The sequence below is a fragment of the Odocoileus virginianus genome, chromosome 17 (assembly GCF_023699985.2).
Source record: "Odocoileus virginianus isolate 20LAN1187 ecotype Illinois chromosome 17, Ovbor_1.2, whole genome shotgun sequence".
NCBI classification, from domain to species: Eukaryota; Metazoa; Chordata; class Mammalia; order Artiodactyla; family Cervidae; genus Odocoileus; species Odocoileus virginianus.
In genome coordinates this window covers 16,812,817-16,831,945 of record NC_069690.1, presented here as the reverse complement: position 1 = coordinate 16,831,945, position 19,129 = coordinate 16,812,817, and the positions used below count along the sequence as shown (strand labels likewise).

Below are 19,129 nucleotides of genomic sequence, written 5' to 3'. Positions count from 1 at the left end.
TGGAACTTTCCTAGTGGTCCAGTAGGTAGTCTCGTTCTATAGAGATTTACCTCTGAGCTTAGCCTGGCAGTACATTGAATCCCCTCTGTTAGTTTGTTTTCAGTTCTCTAATTGCTGCTTTTTTCTTAGGCCTATTATTAGTTCTGCTAATCTGCTAATCCTCCCTTCCCTAATAAACACTTACTACCATCTGTTAGTCATTTCTTAGGCAGACCTACCTAAGGTAAAATCTGTAACTTTTAGAGACTATATACCTTGATTTATACAAGTAGAAGCCTTGAGTCTAAACTTACAATAGAATCTTTTATTTAGATAACATTCATAAGCTTTTAACATAGATTGAGGTAGGTAGGTCAAATCAAAATAATTAAAGCCTGAACTGGAAATATATTTCCAGTGGTTGATGGACTCTGTATGACCCCTGGAGTCTTCTGCTTACCTAATAATGAAACAGATCTGTGTGAGGATTAGATTACTTATATGCAAAGTGAGTTTATTTTTATTACTGTAGAATTTGTCTCTTTTGGAGAGGGGTGGGACTTGCCTTCTGGCTCCGTGGTAAAGAATCCTCCTGCCAATTCAAGAGACATGGGTTCGATCCCTGGATCAGGAAGATCCCCTGGAGAAGGAAGTGGCACCCCATTCCAGTATTCTTGCCTGGAAAATCTCACAGACAGAGGAACCTGGTGGGGGGTCACAAAAGAGTTGGACATGACTTAGCAACTAAACAACAACATTTTTAAGTTTTATTGAAGTGTAATTTTTAATGCATTTAAGAAGTAGTCATTTTTTGGTGTTGTATTTTAAGATGGTTAATATTTAAATATCATGTTGAGCCAGTACCTTAGAGCACTTTTGCTTCTGATGCATTTCAAGCTTTAATGAAAAATGCATCACTGTTTATTTTTCTTCAGTTACTTTTTTTAACATAGCATTTTATGATATAAATGCTTGCAAATAAAAAGTTATTTTTAGATTCTGGTTTTTACATCATTCTACCTATTGCTCCTTTTTGAAACATCTAGATTATTATGCAACAGATTTTTAAAAGAAAAGGAAATAAAATATAATGTGATCTTTAGTAATCTTGAATATCTAATATTAGGATCATATTTACAGAAGCAATAACTTTTTTTACTTAAAGAGTTATCCATTACATGTATATGTATGGCTGAGTCCCTTTGCTTTTCTCCTGAAACTATCAGCAAAATTGTTAATTGGTTATACCCCAATACAAAATAAAAATGTTTAAAAAAAGTTATTCATGATTATGGATGTGATAGGTTATAGTCCATTTAGCATTCTTTTATAAAGACATCCCTAACCATGCTCCCTAAATGTTTGACTTCTTTTTCTCAGTTCTTTCTAATCTCTTTTTATCTTAGATTTCAGCTTTTTATTACTCTATCAAATTGCTCTCCTAGAGCCCCTATTTAAACCAAAAAAAAAAAGGAGGAGGAGGAATTGTGCATATTTTGGAAGATAACTGTTCTTTACTATTTTTAAAAGAAATTATTTTATGCATTTAGGTTTGTTATGATAGTGTGACCAAAACTTATCATTACTGCTTGCTCTGGATAGCTGTATCATGGGAGTAAATAAACTAACAAGTATTCATTTTCTCACTTCACCATCTCATTTCTCGCACTCAGATGTCCATAAGATATCTCCCTCCGCATTTGCAGTGTTCAAAAATCTCCCTGAAAGTTTTATTTTCTCAGAATTGTTGACCATGATTTTCCTATAGCAGTTATACAAATTAGAAGCACATGGGCCTTATTTTAAATAGTCAAATATTTGTTCTATCCATTATAAATCCTAAAATAAAAATTGTCGAAATACATTTCCATCAGCTTTTCTTATAAAAGTTTTACAGTTACAAAAGGCAAAGTTCTTGTTTTAAAAAATATAATTCTTATCTCATAATAGGCAAGTAGTAAAAAAAAGAACTTTGGCATATCAACCAGTGCTGTTTTGTCATCTTCTTGGGAAGAAGTACATTTTATATCCCAGTTTCGATACATACACACATAAACACAAGTTACAGATCGAAACATTTGGTCCTGTTTTGCTGTTCAGTTCAGTTCAGTTAGTTGCTCAGTCGTGTCCGACTCCATGGAGCCCCATGAATCGCAGCACGCCAGTCCTCCCTGTCCATAACCCTCTCCCAGAGTTTACTCAAACTCATGCCCATCGAGTTGGTGATGCCATGCAACCATCTCATCCTCTCTCGTCCCCTTCTCCTCCTGCCCCCAGTCCCTCCCAGCATCAGGGTCTTTTCCAGTGAGTCAACTGTTCACATGAGGTGGCCAAAGTATTGGTCTATTTTGCTGCTAGAAGGTCAAAAATCAGAGAAGTTGAGAGAAAAAAGCCTTTGCTATAGTTTTATAAGTCAGCTCATGGAATGAGAGAGGGCATTTCTTCTGAATGACTGGAAGAATGACTTTTCTAAAGATGGATTTCTCTTTCGCTCATCTTCAGAGGTATGTGTCCATGAAGGGAGAGTAACTGTTCCGGTTATTGGTCTAAGTAAATATTGTCGCATTTACTTAAAGTGGCTTGGGGATGAAAGTGGCTTTACTTTAGTTAGTTTTTCATTTTGTTTATATTTGATGTTATGTATTTGACAGTGAAAACATTCAGAATTCTCAGTATATTTATGAAAGTAATATTTTAAAATCCCAACTATTTGCATTAAAACAGTTTATTTTTCCTCAATGATTTACAGATGAAACCAGCCTGTATAAAAGCCCTTACTCGTATATTCAAAATATCCGATCAAGATAATGATGGTACACTCAATGATGCTGAACTCAACTTCTTTCAGGTAGCCTTCTTTTATTTCAGATATTTGTATATCTTGATTTTTTTTTTTTTTTGGCTGAAAAAGCTATAAAAAATTTATTGGCATGACCAATGGTATTTTGATAAACATGGATCTCTCATGTAAAATCTCTCTTTCACATCAGGCTATTTATTTATTTTTTCTTTTTTTTTTTTTCCATTTATTTTTATTAGTTGGAGGCTAATTACTTTACAACATTGCAGTGGTTTTTGTCATACATTGAAATGAATTAGCCATGGATTTACATGTATTCCCCATCCCGGTCCCCCCTCCCACCTCCCTCTCCACCCCATCCCTCTGGGTCTTCCCAGTGCACCAGGCCTGAGCACTTGTCTCATGCATCCAACCTGGGCTGGTGATCTGTTTCACCCTAGATATACATGTTTCGATGCTGTTCTCTTGAAACATCCCACCCTCGCCTTCTCCCACAGAGTCCACAAGTCTGTTCTATACATCTGAGTCTGTTTTTCTTTTTTTGCATATAGGGTTATCGTTACCATCTTTCTAAATTCCATATATATGTGTTAGTATACTGTAATGGTCTTTATCTTTCTGGCTTACTTCGCTCTGTATGATGGGCTCCAGTTTCACCCATCTCATTAGAACTGATTCAAATGAATTCTTTTTAATGGCTGAGTAATATTCCATGGTGTATATGTACCACAGCTTCCTCATCCATTCATCTGCTGATGGGCATCTAGGTTGCTTCCATGTCCTGGCTATTATAAACAGTGCTGCAATGAACATTGGGGTGCACGTGTCTCTTTCGGATCTGGTTTCCTCAGTGTGTATGCCTAGAAGTGGTATTGCTGGGTCATATGGCAGATCTATTTCCAGCTTTTTAAGGAATCTCCACACTGTTTTCCATAGTGGCTGTACTAATTTGCATTCCCACCAACAGTGTAAGAGGGTTCCCTTTTCTCCACACCCTCTCCAGCATTTATTGCTTGTAGACTTTTGGATAGCAGCCATCCTGACTGGCGTGTAATGGTATCTCATTGTGGTTTTGATTTGCATTTCTCTGATAATGAGTGATGTTGAGCATCTTTTCATGTGTTTTTTTGCCATCCGTATGTCTTCCTTGGAGAAATGTCTGTTTAGTTCTTTGGCCCATTTTTTGATTGGGTCATTTATTTTCCTGGAATTGAGCTGCAGGAGTTGCTTGTATATTTTTGAGATTAATCCTTTGTCTGTTGCTTCGTTTGCTATTATTTTCTCCCAATCTGAGGGCTGTCTTTTCACCTTGCTTATAGTTTCCTTTGTTGTGCAAAAGCTTTTAAGTTTCATTAGGTCCCATTTGTTTATTTTTGCTTTTGTTTCTAAAAGTCTGGGATGTGGGTCATAGAGGATCCTGCTGTGATTTATGTTGGAGAGTGTTTTGCCTATGTTCTCCTCTAGGAGTTTTATAGTTTCTGGTCTTACATTTAGATCTTTAATCCATTTTGAGTTTATTTTTGTGTATGGTGTTAGAAAGTGTTCTAGTTTCATTCTTTTACAGGTGGTTGACCAGTTTTCCCAGCACCACTTGTTAAAGAGGTTGTCTTTTTTCCATTGTATATCCTTGCCTCCTTTGTCAAAGATAAGGTGACCATAGGTTCGTGGATTTATCTCTGGGCTTTCTATTCTGTTCCATTGATCTATATTTCTGTCTTTGTGCCAGTACCATATTGTCTTGATGACTGTGGCTTTGTAGTAGAGCCTGAAGTCAGGCAGGTTGATTCCTCCAGTTCCATTCTTCTTTCTCAATGTTACTTTGGCTATTCGAGGTTTTTTGTATTTCCATACAAATTGTGAAATTATTTGTTCTAGTTCTGTGAAAAATACCGTTGGTAGTTTGATAGGGATTGCATTGAATCTATAGATTGCTTTGGGTAGTATAGCCATTTTGACAATATTGATTCTTCCAATCCATGAACATGGTATATTTCTCCATCTGTTTGTTCTTCTTTGATTTCTTTCATCAGTGTTTTATAGTTTTCTATGTATAGGTCTTTTGTTTCTTTAGGTAGATATACTCCTAAGTATTTTATTCTTTTTGTTGCAATGGTGAATGGTATCATTTCCTTAATTTCTCTTTCTGTTTTCTCATTGTTAGTGTATAGGAATGCAAGAGATTTCTGTGTGTTAATTTTATATCCTGCAACTTTACTGTATTCATTGATTAGCTCTAGTAATTTTCTGGTAGAGTCTTTAGGGTTTTCTATGTAGAGGATCATGTCATCTGCAAACAGAGAGAGTTTCACTTCTTCTTTTCCTATCTGGATTCCTTTTACTTCTTTTTCTGCCCTGATTGCTGTGGCCAACACTTCCAAAACTATGTTGAATAGTAGTGGTGAGAGTGGGCACCCTTGTCTTGTTCCTGATTTCAGGGGAAATGCTTTCAATTTTTCACCATTGAGGGTGATGCTTGCTGTGGGTTTGTCATATATAGCTTTTATTATGTTGAGGTATGTTCCTCACATCAGGCTATTTAATCTCTACCTATGGGATAAAATCTCTTTTGCCTAGGAGTTGAGGGGACTCTGAGAGAGTGTCATTTCACAGTGTACAATGGGTGTATTAAGAATGACTTGAAGTCTGAGTTCTGAATTATTTTTCCTTCTCGGTTTTGTATAACATAGTTAAACAAAAGCACTCTGTGTTTTAGGAACCTGATATGGAAGGTAGGGAAAACATGCCCTTCTTGGTCTAACATGCTTTATTTAATACAAAGTAGAGGCTGTCCTAATTCAGAATTTGTTGCCTTTGCTTGCAACTCTTTCTCTTAATGTTGCTCTGTGGATTAATATTTGTGACTTTAATGCTGATTTGTTTTTAACTTTATTTTTATATCTCTTGCCAGAGAATTTGTTTCAACACTCCCTTAGCCCCTCAAGCTCTGGAAGATGTCAAAAATGTGGTCAGAAAACATATAAGTGATGGTGTGGCTGACAGTGGATTGACACTGAAAGGTGAGTGAAAGGTGCTTTTCTCCCCCTTTCAGACTTAAAAAGTTTGACAGCAGGCAACAGTCTTTAGAGTGCTATCTAGATGTTTAGGGAAACGTCTGTATTTACTAGTGTACCTAAAACTCTAACCTGGATGTTTCAAAGTTGGAAGAGGCAGGCCATCGGTGGGGATAATTACCTCCACTGTCAGTATCAGTTAGAGGTAGGGAAATTTATTGGATTTCAGGAGTGCAGAGTTCCCTCTGAAGATAAAAGAATTCTGAAACAAATTTATCTTAAAATTCTTATTACTCATAAGCATCCTCTAAATAGAAATTATTTTTAAGGAAGACATTCTATCTCCCAATCAAATTTACCAAGTACCGAATGTTCCAAGTACCAAGTAAAATATGTTATAGCGCCACAGTGAAATCAGAAACCAATTTTCTTGTTACAGAAATAAGCATACAGATGTAGAAAATGATTTCATTTGTTTTTATCGTATAACTTTGTGAATGTCAGTATACACCTTGGGATGTGTTTTTGGCCCTTTCATCCAGTACCACCTTTTGCTGACCTGGGTGTATATGTGAAATGATTCTGAAATCAGCTCTTTGAGACACTCGTGAACTTGGTTTTGATCTGACCTTCAGTATGCACAGCTCGTACACATGTGTTCGTGAGTCTAGCTCTTGCCATTGTGTGTTACATGCTTGTCTCCCATGTGACCCTGTACCCATTTTCACATCAGCTATATTTACTAATTTATTTTATTTCAGGTTTTCTTTTTTTACACACACTTTTTATTCAGAGAGGGAGACATGAAACTACTTGGACTGTGCTTCGACGATTTGGTTATGATGACGATCTGGATTTGACACCTGAATATTTATTCCCCTTGTATGTACCTTTGGCTTCTAATTGATTTCACTTGCCAGTATTTTAAAGTTTTATTTAGCATGTAGGTAGTAGGCTTTGAGCTACTTGGGAATAATTTAGTTTTATAGAGCCGTTTATAGCAGGGTTTCTCAACCTCGGCACTGTTGACATTTTGGACCGGATAATTCATTATTGTAGAGCCTGTTCTATGCATTACAGGATGTTTATTAGCACATCCTTAGATGCCAGCAACACCTCTTTCCCTAGTCGTGACAGCCAGAAATGTGCCCGTGGGAGTGAGATGATCCCCACTTAAGAGCCACTGATTTATAGCATGGCTCAGCCTCTTGCTCTTCTTATGGAGAAATACAGTTATCTTTTAAATTCATTTTATTGAGGAAGGAGGTGAGAGAAGCTAGATGAACTTGTTTTTAGAATCAAAGGAGTCAAAAATACATTGGTTAGCATTTTCTTAGCATTAGTCTTTGTCCTCTTTGAGTTTTATAGCCTGTTCTCAGTTCAGGATAAAGTACTTTTCCTAAGCAACCAGTCTCTCTGTGGTTATTTTCCTTTAAATAGTGTTGTGTTTAAGCTCTGTTTGTTTAGCAATGAACCCAGTGTCATCCTGAAATAGGAGACTGCCTTACTGTAGGATGCCTTTCCTGTACCCAAGGGAAGTAGGCTTCTCAGGGAGGTGACTTCCCAGGATCTGGGCTTTGAGCCTTTTGCCTTTTTTCTTCATTCTTTCAATAGCATATGATCTTCATGTTCTCCTTTTTTTAATTTTAGCATGGTACTGCTAGCTCTCCTTGTAAGGGTTCAGAAAAACTGTCATTTTTTTTCCTTCCCCATCACTGAGGAAGCAAAAGACTTTCTGGTTGGATTCCTGGTCCACTAATCAGTTCTAAGTTGAAATTCCCCTTGTCAAAGTTATTCAAACTTGGCTCAAGTAATTTCCCAGATTTTTCAATAAATATTTATGGAGTGAATGCATTTGTCCTTTTTATCAAGCTTTCTTCTCTGTGCCATTTATGTGGGTAGGTATATTCTATAGAACATGGAAGGTTGCTTATTGCTTTCTAAACAATGACAGTAAGGAAACGCCATCTTTTATGGCTTTGTTACTTACACTGAAATCTCTTAATTTCTTTGTGTGCTCTACCTTTAATTTTTTGTAAAATAGCCCCTTTAGAGCCACGTCTTGAGTCTCATTAAACTCTACTCCCGTCCTTCACGTTGTGGCAAGAATTAATACTGATAGATACATAACACATTTTGTGATGTCACTTTGCCTTCAAGACAGGATAAAGCTGAAGCTTCTTAACCGGGTATAGAAAGTCATTCATGATCTGTTCTGCTCCAACTCACTCTCTGCCTTCACTCTAGAAGTAAATGCTAAATTACTTCTAGTCTGCAAATCAGATATTATTTCCCACCCTGGGCTTCTGCCCATGGTATTTTTACTCTTCCTCCTTCTCCCTCCAACCTAATTCATGTCTGTTATCCTTCAAGTCTCAGTTCAAGTGACAGTGTCTCTCAGCAGTGCTGACACCTTCCCATCCCCACACCAAGGTGTCTGCTTTCTCAAGAGCTCCCCTAGCTTCTGTAGTATGCCCACTCAGCGGTTGCCTCTTTCTGTTGAGATAGTAAGATTATCTACTTGTCTTCTGTCTCCAGCTTGAATGTGGTTCCGTAGAGGTAGGGAGCCTGTCATGTTTTCATGTCCCCAGTATCTTGATGCATTTGATAAATGTTTATTGATTCAAATTTAGGGTGGGTCAAAAATCAAATCAGGCAGAAATAACATCTCTTCACATCATTTTCAACTCATTACAGTGTTGATACTGTGTAAAGCTCATAATTTTGACTTACAGTTAGTTTGTAGGAGAAGCTACTAGAAACTGATTACAGTTTAATCAGTATTGTCTGTACATTTTTTGATACAACTTGCCCTTCAGATAGTTAAGAAGGTGTATATGTCACCTTGGAAGGACACTGCTGTGGCTCTTGTGGGGATTACCATAGCAATGCAGTGACTTCCCCTGGGAAAGTCTAAATGGCTGCAGCAAACATATTCTGTGAGTGCTTTCATCTCACAGAAAGAACTTGTTGCAATTTCATATTCATTTCTCAAATTAAATTTTAATATTTGATTAATGATTTTACTTTTTTTTTCATCAACAGGCTAAAAATACCTCCTGATTGCACTACTGAATTAAATCATCACGCATATTTGTTTCTCCAAAGTACTTTTGATAAGCATGATTTGGTAAGCTTTCAGCTTCAGCTTTCTGTGATATATGATAAAATGTTTTTCTGTGAATAACGTAGCTCTATTCCCTGAGCTATTGGGTGCTCATGTCATGTGTGCTAAGTCGCTTCAGTCATGTGTGGCTTTTTGCGACCCCACGGACTCTAGCCCACTAGGCTTCTCTAGGCAAGAATACTGGAGTGGGTTGCCATTTCCTTCTCCAGGGGAGCTTCCTGACCCAGGGAGCAAACCCATGTCTCTTAGGCTTCCTGCATCGGCAGACGTATTCTTTACCACTAGCCCTGCTCATGTCACATAGCCAAAAATTATTCAAAAGCTCTTAAAACTAGCAAAAATACTTTTTCTTATTTACTTTATTATTTTCTCAAGATGAAAAAGTCTAGTTTCTAATAGATTCTTGCATAGGTTTCTGTACATACATGCAAGGAGTTTTCTTGATAAAATGTAAAATTTATTTTCATGGGTTTTTGGAAGCATAGCTTTACAAGATTAGGAGGCTCTTGTGTTTGGGAATTATCCTCTTAGATATCTAAACATTATGTATACTTCCTTGTGTATCTTCAGGATAGAGACTGTGCTTTGTCACCTGATGAGCTTAAAGATTTGTTTAAAGTTTTCCCTTACATACCTTGGGGGCCAGATGTGAATAACACAGTTTGTACAAATGAAAAAGGCTGGATAACCTACCAGGGATTCCTTTCCCAGTGGACGTGAGTATAGAGCTCACTTCTTTCCTCTAGAGTTACAGCTGCTTTGAAATTGTGGTGCATTACATGCATTATTTTGTGAATTTGTCAGATCTTATGAAATGCTTCAATCTTAGCTGCCTGTGAGCAGGATTTATTAATATAGTGCCACTGCTATCTCTAAGATGAACTATAGATGTTTATAAATTTATCAGGAAGGGATGTGCTTGCTTTTGGATTATGTACAAGGAAATAGTAATATCAAAATGGAACTGAACATTAATACTTTAAAAACAATTTTATTGGAGTATAGTTGATTTGCAATGTTGTGTTTTGATACTTTTTTGGTTAAGGGAATAGGAATCATCACTGTTATTGCACAGTCCTTTTATTTTTGTAATATGAGTGTGTTAAGTCACTTTAGTCATGTCCGACTCTCTGCAACCCCATGGACTGTAGCCCGCCAGGCTCCTCTGTCCATGGGATTCTCCAGGCAAGAATACTGGAGTGGGTTGCCATGCCTTTCTCTAGGGAATCTTCCTGACTCAGGGGTCAAACCCTAGTCTCTTATATCTCCTGCATTGGCAGACAGATTCTTAACCGTTAGCACCACCTGGGAAACTCATATTTTTTGGAATGTGGGGAGAGCATTATTTTACAAAGTGGAAGACACTTTGAGGGATTGTTATTTGCTTTGAATGCACTCTTAGGCTTAGTGAGGGTGTCTACAGTCTAGTTACAGCAAAGTTGACTTATTGTCTAGGGCAATAGGAAAATCCTCTGCCTGTGCACAATGATTTAATACTTTAGCTTTGGTGAGAATAACTTTCTCAACACCAGGATCTGTTCTTTTTTTTCAGCTCATAAGAAAGGCTAATTAATTTCAAGTGCCTTTCACTCTTTTAGTTTTGCACCTTTTGCAAACCCTTTCAGTATTAAGTCCTTACTTAATACTTAATACAAATACTTAGCCTGTATTTGCAGTACAGTATGTAACTTGGGAAGCAGATAACATAAAATATCTGTGCTTTAGATCTTACCTAGAGCACTGGGTGCTCTTGGGGCTCACTGCTCATCTGTGTGGCTTTGCTCTCTCCAGGCCAATGGAGTAGATACAGGGACCCCCTCCACCCCTTATGTTGCGTTCTTCTCTTTCTTCTCTACCCTAAGAATGTCATAGTAGGAAGAGCCGTGATTGGGCACATGGGAAATTAAAGCAGTCTGACAAAAATTATCTCGGTCTGGTCAAATAAAGCTATTTGAGCTGTTGTGATTTTTTAAAATAGATATTCTTTTAGAAACCCTGCATTTTCAACTTTTTCCTAGGCTCACGACCTATTTAGATGTACAGCGGTGCCTGGAATATTTGGGTTATCTAGGTTATTCAATATTGACTGAACAAGAATCTCAGGCTTCAGCCATCACGGGTAAGTGTGTAAATACTCTTTAATTAGATTTTTCTTTTTTCAAGATTCCAGTTTCATATGTGAAAACAGTGAAAATAAATGCATCTTCATTAGTCTTCCTGTCTATACTCTTGTTTGCCCATGATTTGATAATCTCTTTTGAATTGAAATGCTTGATTTCTTGTTTATCAAAAAAGAAAGAGTAAAGGTTTTACTTCTAGTCTACCCCTGAGGGTACGTCATGGATGAAAATTAGGAAAGGCTATAGGCATTATGACCAACCCAGACAGCATATTAAAAAGCAGAGACATTACTTTGCCAACAAAGGTCCGTCTAGTCAAGGCTATGGTTTTTCCAGTGGTCATGTATGGATGTGAGAGTTAGACTGTGAAGAAAGCTGAGTGCCAAAAAATGGATACTTTTGAACTGTGGTGTTGGAGAAGACTCTTGAGAGTCCCTTGGACTGCAAGGAGATCCAGTCAGTTCATCCTAAAGGAGATCAGTCCTGGGTGTTCAATGGAAGGGCTGATGCTAAAGCTGAAACTCCAGTACTTTGGCCACCTCATGCGAAGAGTTGACTCATTGGAAAAGACCCTGATGCTGGGAGGGATTAGGGGCAGGAGGAGGAGGGGACGACAGAGGATGAGATGGCTGGATGGCGTCACCGACTCGATGGGCATGAGTTTGATTAAACTCTGGGAGTTGGTGATAGACAGGGAGGCCTGGCGTGCTGCGATTCATGGGGTCGCAAAGAATCAGACACGACTGAGCGACTGAACGGAACTGAACTGATAGGCATTAAAAGTATTTACAGTCCATCTTGTGTTTTAATTTTCTTTAAACATTAAAAATAATGGGTATTAACACATGATCCTGATATTGAACTGATTGTACTTCTCAGTTTTATAACTTTTTACCACGTTAATAAATCTTTTATAGATCTTGTAATGTTCAACAGGCATCCTTGCCAAACAGTGTGCTCCACTTAAAAAAATATATAGATGTAATATGAAATAATAAATTAGGGAACTGATCATTTCAAGAAGTTTTTATATCCTAATTGGTGGGAAAAAATAGGCATGTATCTTACAGGAAGCCCTGTTATAAGAAGACAGCTTATGTGAAATTGACAGAGCAAGTACCCTTTAAAATACTTAACCAATTAGGCAATATTTACTTCAGCACCAAAGAATAAGGAACTAATTAGCCAGCATGAGGTTCTTGTACTCAACAAAATATTGTGGACATATTTCTATTATCAGTGTGTATTTTATATATCTTTAATGTTATATAATGTATCATCATATGGATAGTCTATAACTTACTGAACTATTCTATAATTTTGTGTTTTTTATAATTTTCAGTGTTTTGCTATTATAAATAGTGTCTCTGGTGAGCTTTCTTGTAGTCAAATCTTTGGGTGCAGCTTAAGGAGGTCTCTTTCCCTCAAGAAAGATGCCCGTTGCTCTGCTGATACAGGATTATTTTCAGCACTGCCTCTCTTACAGATCTACCTTGGAAATCTAGAGTGCCTGTCGCCTTTCTGTTTACAGACCCAAGAGAGTAAGGTTCTGAGGTGGCATCTCTGAGTTTATAATTTGTTACGACAGTGATAGAAAAAAGATGGGATGCAGTGTGTGCTACGTTCATTGTGATTTTTGTTCATTTTGGGGATACTGTTTTCTTATGTAAAGGTACTACATATTTTATGATAAAATAAATATGTGGTTACTAGAAAAAATCAGTTGTAACTGACTTTCAGAAATGTACCTTTTTCACTAAAGAGGCCCTTCTGTATTATCTTCTGTACGTCATTTTACATACAGGTTGGCTATCATACAGTTTGTTTATTGATCAAATGCTTCATAAAAATAATAAATAGCAGTATCATATTTTGCAGAAGGCGAAGTGAAGGCTCAGTGAGTGTACGTGGTACATAATTAGCTTTTTATTTTCCTTTTTAGTAACAAGAGATAAAAAGATAGACCTTCAGAAAAAGCAAACTCAAAGGAACGTGTTCCGATGTAATGTGATTGGGATGAAAAACTGTGGGAAAAGTGGAATTCTTCAGGCTCTTCTTGGAAGAAACTTAATGGTGAGAGCTCAGAAAGCTAGAACTTTACTCAGATTTTTATAGTCATGTGTTTATATAATTTTTTCATAACCATTGACCTTTTTAGTTGATATATAGGTGTAGTAGTAAAGTACAACTAAAATGTAACAGTAATCTCTTTGAACTAGCTTTATCTTTGCTTCATTGGTGTTAGCCATCTTTTTTTTTTTTTAACTTTTAGATGGAGATTAAATAAATACACATACGAAAGTATCAGACACAGGGCTTGGCATGAAGTAAATGTAGCATTCTACATTGCTGATATCTGATTGTGACTACTGCCTTGAGTAAAGAGATTGACATATTTTCAGGTGAAATAGCAGGCCAAATCACAGTGTAATGAGAATTGCCAGCAGGTGGCTCAATGAGTGCAGTTTACTTCCTTGTCAGTTAACTGCTTTCCCTTTCTACAGAACAAATGCATCTCTTATTTTAGAGCCTAAGAACTAAGAAACAAAATCAATATGCTCTTTGTACTGATAAATAATATATAGCATAGGGAAGAATATCCTTTTTTTGGTAACACACCCACACATATACACAAAGTACATGTGCTGATGAAAACTAGTTACTGTGATTTCTTACTGTAAATACTGAGATTTTTGGTTGTTTTCAGAGGCAGAAGAAAATTCGCGATGATCATAAATCATACTATGCAATTAACACTGTTTATGTCTATGGACAAGAGAAATATTTGTTGGTAAGAAGTTTTCTGGCATATAAAGATTATTAATTGTTGGGTACATTTTTAAAATGACTCTTTGAGAACATAAGTGGATTTGATTTAACAGTTTTTGTGTGGTTTTATTTTTCTACCTGACTTAGTCATTAGATTTAATTTTAATTCTCTTAAATCTGTGTGGTGATTACATGGGTGTAGATACAAGTAAAAATTTATCTATTTGTGTGCTTACTTGTATGTAATACCACCATAAAAAAAGTAAAAAAAAAATTCAATCCACTTTGCTCTTTCTTTTATTTATATTTTTAAAAATTACATCCTTTACTGTTGACTAGAAATTAGTTTGAAGGTTTTAGTGCAGGTGTGTGGTAGTTTATCTGTGGTCAGTGATAACCTTAATGTACCATCCTTTGCTTTGTGTTTTTGATTGGTGGGGAGGAAGAGTGGTGTGGTAGAAAGAAAAAAGACTTGGGAGTCGTGTTTATGTGCTCAGTCATGTCCAACTCTGCCACCCCGTGGACTGTAGCCCATCAGGCTTCTCTGTCCATGGAATTTTCAGGCAGGAATACTGGAGTGGGTTATCATTTCCTTCTCCAGGGCATCTTCCCGACCCAGGGGTGAAGCCAGGTCTCCTGCTTGGCAGGCTGATTCTTTACCACTGCGCCACCTAGGCTTCCCACTGGGAATCATCTGAATTCAAATTTTGGTTTGAGTTATCTTTGGCAGTTGACCTAATCTCTGTAACCTGCTTGTTATCTTTAGTAGGTAGAGAATGCATGTTAAGGGCCTACCCAGCACACTAATAGTCACTCACTAAATGTTAGTTTCTGTAGGACCTTAATCACAATTTTTCATCTACAAAAATCAGAAAGCTACTTTTTTATCTCTGTGTCTTCTAATGAGTCTGAAAAATTATGCTTAACTAGTATTTTTTTAACTAGTATTTTTAAATTAAGTCAAGTTAAACAAGTAATAAAACATCATGACTTTAATTTTGCATCAGTGTTATGATACTTATGTTTCTCATTGTCTTTTTCTTTTCCAAGTTGCATGATATCTCAGAATCTGAATTTTTGACTGAGGCTGAGATCCTTTGTGATGTTGTGTGCCTGGTATATGATGTCAGTAACCCTAAATCCTTTGAATACTGTGCCAGGATTTTTAAGGTTTGTTTCAATTTTGGGCCATAACTAAGTTTAACTTTGTTTGTTTAATGGAATAGTAATGTGTTTTCTAACCAAGGAAATGCAAGAAAATTATCTGTGGAGCTTTTTAAAGATACATACATCCTATCCCTAAAGGTTCTGGTTTCATTCTGAGGTGGTACAGTCCCAGACATTTGTATTTTAAAAAATACTTTTTTCCACAAGTGATTCTGATGTTCGTCCCTGGTTAAGAACCTCTACATTTGTGAAAATTCTTAGGAATGCACATGGTTTACATATTGCCAATTATACCAAGAAGATTAATAGAGCAACGAGATAAACATGAGGCTTCAAAAGTTGTAAGTTACTTTGAAATTGTCAACAAGATTCAGTAAAAAAACTTTATGTACAAAGGAATTTATTCTAGGATTGTTTTTAATAGCAAAAACCTGGAAATAATCTACATATCTAAAAATAGGAGGGTAGCTTACCAAATTGAGATAAAATGATCCTGTGAAATTTATATAGTCATTAAAAATAATGGTTTTGAATTCTGAAAACATGGAAAATTCAGTATTTTTCAGTAGTAATATCCAGCATGACTGCCACTATGTAAATATCCGTGTGTGTGTGTGTGTGTGTGTGTGTGTGTCTGTGTGTATATATATACATATATATATATATATATGCATGTGCTTAAGGACTAGAAAGTGAAAGTGTTAATCGCTTAGTCATGCCTCTTTGCGACCCCATGGACTGTAGCCCGCCAGGCTCCTCTATCTATGGAATTCTGCAGGCAAGAATACTGGAGTGGGTAGCCATGCCCATCATCTCCAGGGAATCTTTCCAGTCTAAGAATTGAACCCAGGTTTCCTGCATTGCAGACAGATTGTTTACTGTCCTGGGCTACCAGGGAAGCCCTAAGGACTAGAGGTAATATAAAAAAATGAAAATAGTGTGTTTTAGGATAGAAGAATTTAGGTAGATTTCTATTTCAAAGTATTAGATCTTAAAAAAATTCTTTTTTAATTATAGTGAATTCAAAGAATTGTTATAGGTTTGTATTGTTATCTGCATTAGAAAAGTGGCCCTGGTCTTATTATGTCACTGACCTAGATAACTGCCAGTCCTTGCCTCTTTATTCACTTTCTCCCTGAAACTGTTGATGATTTGCCTATCTAGAGAAAAATTTCAGTGCCCCTTGAATGAAATTTAGTAATTTTTTAGCTTGTCATCAGATTTTGATTTCACTTTTTATTCTATAGCAACACTTTATGGACAGCAGAATACCTTGCTTAATCGTAGCTGCAAAGTCAGACCTGCATGAAGTTAAACAAGAGTATAGTATTTCACCTACTGATTTCTGCAGGAAACACAAAATGCCTCCACCACAAGCCTTCACTTGCAATACTGCTGATGCACCCAGTAAAGATATCTTTGTTAAATTGACAACGATGGCCATGTACCCGTAAGTACTTGCTCTGCCGTCATTTTCATGTTGCATGGTTCGTGGTAACATCGCATGTCATTGTTAGCCATGAGGGTGGAATCTCTGTCACATGGAAGTTGTTCAGCAACAGAGACTTAGTAATGAGAAGGGATAAGTTTGAGTAAATGCAAGATTAGTTTGAATACCAGAATAAAATTGTATAAATATAATTATATAAAGTATATATAATCTGACAATATTTGAATATTTTTGAGCAGGCTGTGACTATCTTAATAGGATAGTACAGTAAAACTCAGCCCCTCACCCAGCATTAAAAAAATTAGTCTTACTGCCATTAAGTGGGATTGACATCATGCTAATAAAGCATTTTCATATGAACAATAATTTCATTTTTATATTTTTTTCTGCTTAATTTCTGATTAATTGACTTTGAGTATGTGAAGGATTCTAAAATCTTTTATGAATCTTCGTTTAAATTATGAGTATGTTTGAATTCAGGATATAACATCTTTTTTTAGTGCTGTTAAAAGCAGTTGTAATTGGAATTCCCTCTATATAAATGTTTTACATTAAGTGTTATGAGCCACAAATTTTATGTACATTTATTGTATATCTATACATGCATATACACAAGCACATAACTGTGGTCATCTTTGTAGTTTACTAACTGCCTTAAAATTGCATGGCTCTTAATGGCATTCTCCTCAAGTACTGTGTTCGTATAAATTCTGTTCTGTGACAAGGTAGTTTTTCAGGCAGTGCGTTTCTCAGAACTTCATAGTTTATTTTATTTATTATTATGTTATTCTCTAAGTTATTTTTTTCTCATGAAAACTACAGTATAACAGAGTAATACTCAAAAATTGCTAGAAGCTGAGGTTTTTCAAAAAGGGTGTTAATTTGTACAGATTTTTCAAAGCAGAGTTAATTTTATTGCTATTCCATTAACTAATACATTAAAAAAAATGCAGCAAACCCTTGAAATTCTATTTGTATTGGAAGAGAAGTAATTCCTATTACTATTAGATAAGCAAAACCTTATTTCTGTTTTACCTTTGCTTTAAAACTCTCATGTATGTTATCTACAGAGAGGATCATTACAAAGACAGACTCTACCGAGACATGGGCAACACTGATAGAATAGAGAATTTGAGAAAAATCTGGGTCTTTCTAAAAACTGCTTTGTAAGTTACTTTTTCTTTATGGCTTCCTTTGTAAGTTACTTTTTCTTTATGGTTTCTGTGGGATTTTGTTGACTTTTCTTATAGATGACCAGATCTCTTTCACCATAATTAGTAATTATCCAGAAACGCACTGCTTGGTCAGTCTTACTGCCTAGCTGTATACTATGGTGTCTTTTTATTTTTTACTATGTAAATGCACTATCTTAATCTTGTAAATAACCGCAACTGTGTTTTTTGATCTGCATATTTTAAAATTTTACTGCAGTATTTGTGAGTGTGTGTGTGTGTGTGTGTGTGCACATGTGTATATGATAAATGTACATACATGGACAGTTGTTTATATGGTTAATCCAGAATTACTTCTCATGAAGCATCTCCCTGTTGCTAAGCATACTTTGCATCCCTCCTTTTTGGTGGGCGGAGCCTGTGTATGTTGAAGAGTCAGATTCAATTATAAAATAACAGATGGATTCCAGTATGACAGCTGGCAGTGACTTAGTACCAGTGCTGTGTTCATCATCACAAGTCAAATTTTAAAATGGAGTATCTCGAGCCTATAAGAGTCTTTTGAAAAATTAATTCTTGTTTTTCTTCATGTTGAGAATTAGGCATTATTGGGATGCTGCTAATCTCCACAACTATGCCACCGTGTGCTGTGGTCTCATCAGATCTCACAAGCTAAGCCAAGTCAGTTTGGGCCAGTCCTTTGAGAAGGACTTCTCCTTTAGAGAAGCCTCTAAAAAATGTTCAGGTGTTACAGGAAGGGATGTAATTGATTCATCAGGTAGCACTCTTCTGAGTGGGTTCTGCGCCAGGACCTCTTGAGGGGTGGTGTGATGGCCTTGTATGTCTGAGTGGCTCTGACCCCTGAGCAGTCATTGGGGACCCCCTACTTTGGTTTTTAAGTGGAGGTTAGATGGCTCCACGTGCCTGTACCAACTAGTGCAACTCACTCAACCAGAAAGGAGTCAGAAAGCCTCCCTAAATTTCGTATCTAAGATCAATTGGATCCATTGTTGATTTTTACACCCTTACCCAGAGTTTCATGTTATCATGCTTAGCTGCTATGTTAGCAGATACTTAGCTGCTGGTAGCAGATGAAAATTAACCCCATATTTTGGGTTCAAGTAGAAATATATGGAAGCACTTTGATTTCCTTGGGGAGCCATGGTGCTTGATAGATTAAAGACGATGTTCATATCCCCTCAGGTTGAATATACGTACTCGTCTTTTGACTTTTTGTGTATTTGCCACTATTCTCCTTCCTGGTTTTCAGGCATGTGTGTATCCTGAGGGAGGAGGAGGGGGTGGTTATTTCAGTGCTAGCCAACTCTGACCTTTCGGTGGGTGCTGTGGCTTACTCAGTTTTTCTTTTATTGATTTAGATGAGGGTGCCATCTATTGCTGTGCATATTTATTCCACTAAAACCCTTGTACTAATAATTCTATCCCCCCTCCAAAAAAAGCAAACGTGTTAGCTGATTTTCCTCAGATTTTCTATAGGGAGGGAGGAGGGAGCTATTGCTGTTGATTATATTTT

At 36.6% G+C, this 19,129-nt stretch overlaps 1 protein-coding gene across 7 annotated transcripts in view; it reads left to right on the top strand.

The window, feature by feature from the left end:
• Positions 1 to 19,129, top strand: part of RHOT1 (ras homolog family member T1) — a 63,693-nt gene that overhangs the window by 31,722 nt on the left and 12,842 nt on the right. For 5 of the 7 annotated variants that reach the window (XR_011492122.1, XM_020898523.2, XM_020898552.2 and 2 more), the window contains exons 9-19: positions 2,729 to 2,827; positions 5,688 to 5,796; positions 6,552 to 6,672; positions 8,836 to 8,920; positions 9,488 to 9,633; positions 10,936 to 11,036; positions 12,980 to 13,110; positions 13,745 to 13,828; positions 14,857 to 14,976; positions 16,221 to 16,423; positions 17,494 to 17,589. Coding sequence is in view for 6 of the 7 variants with exons in the window: in XM_020898523.2 (XP_020754182.2) it covers positions 2,729 to 2,827; positions 5,688 to 5,796; positions 6,552 to 6,672; positions 8,836 to 8,920; positions 9,488 to 9,633; positions 10,936 to 11,036; positions 12,980 to 13,110; positions 13,745 to 13,828; positions 14,857 to 14,976; positions 16,221 to 16,423; positions 17,494 to 17,589 (1,295 nt within the window). In the remaining variant the exon portion in view is untranslated. The remainder of the gene's footprint in view (positions 1 to 2,728; positions 2,828 to 5,687; positions 5,797 to 6,551; positions 6,673 to 8,835; positions 8,921 to 9,487; positions 9,634 to 10,935; positions 11,037 to 12,979; positions 13,111 to 13,744; positions 13,829 to 14,856; positions 14,977 to 16,220; positions 16,424 to 17,493; positions 17,590 to 19,129) is intronic. The other 2 variants (XM_020898536.2, XM_020898569.2) reach the window with 1 other exon arrangement.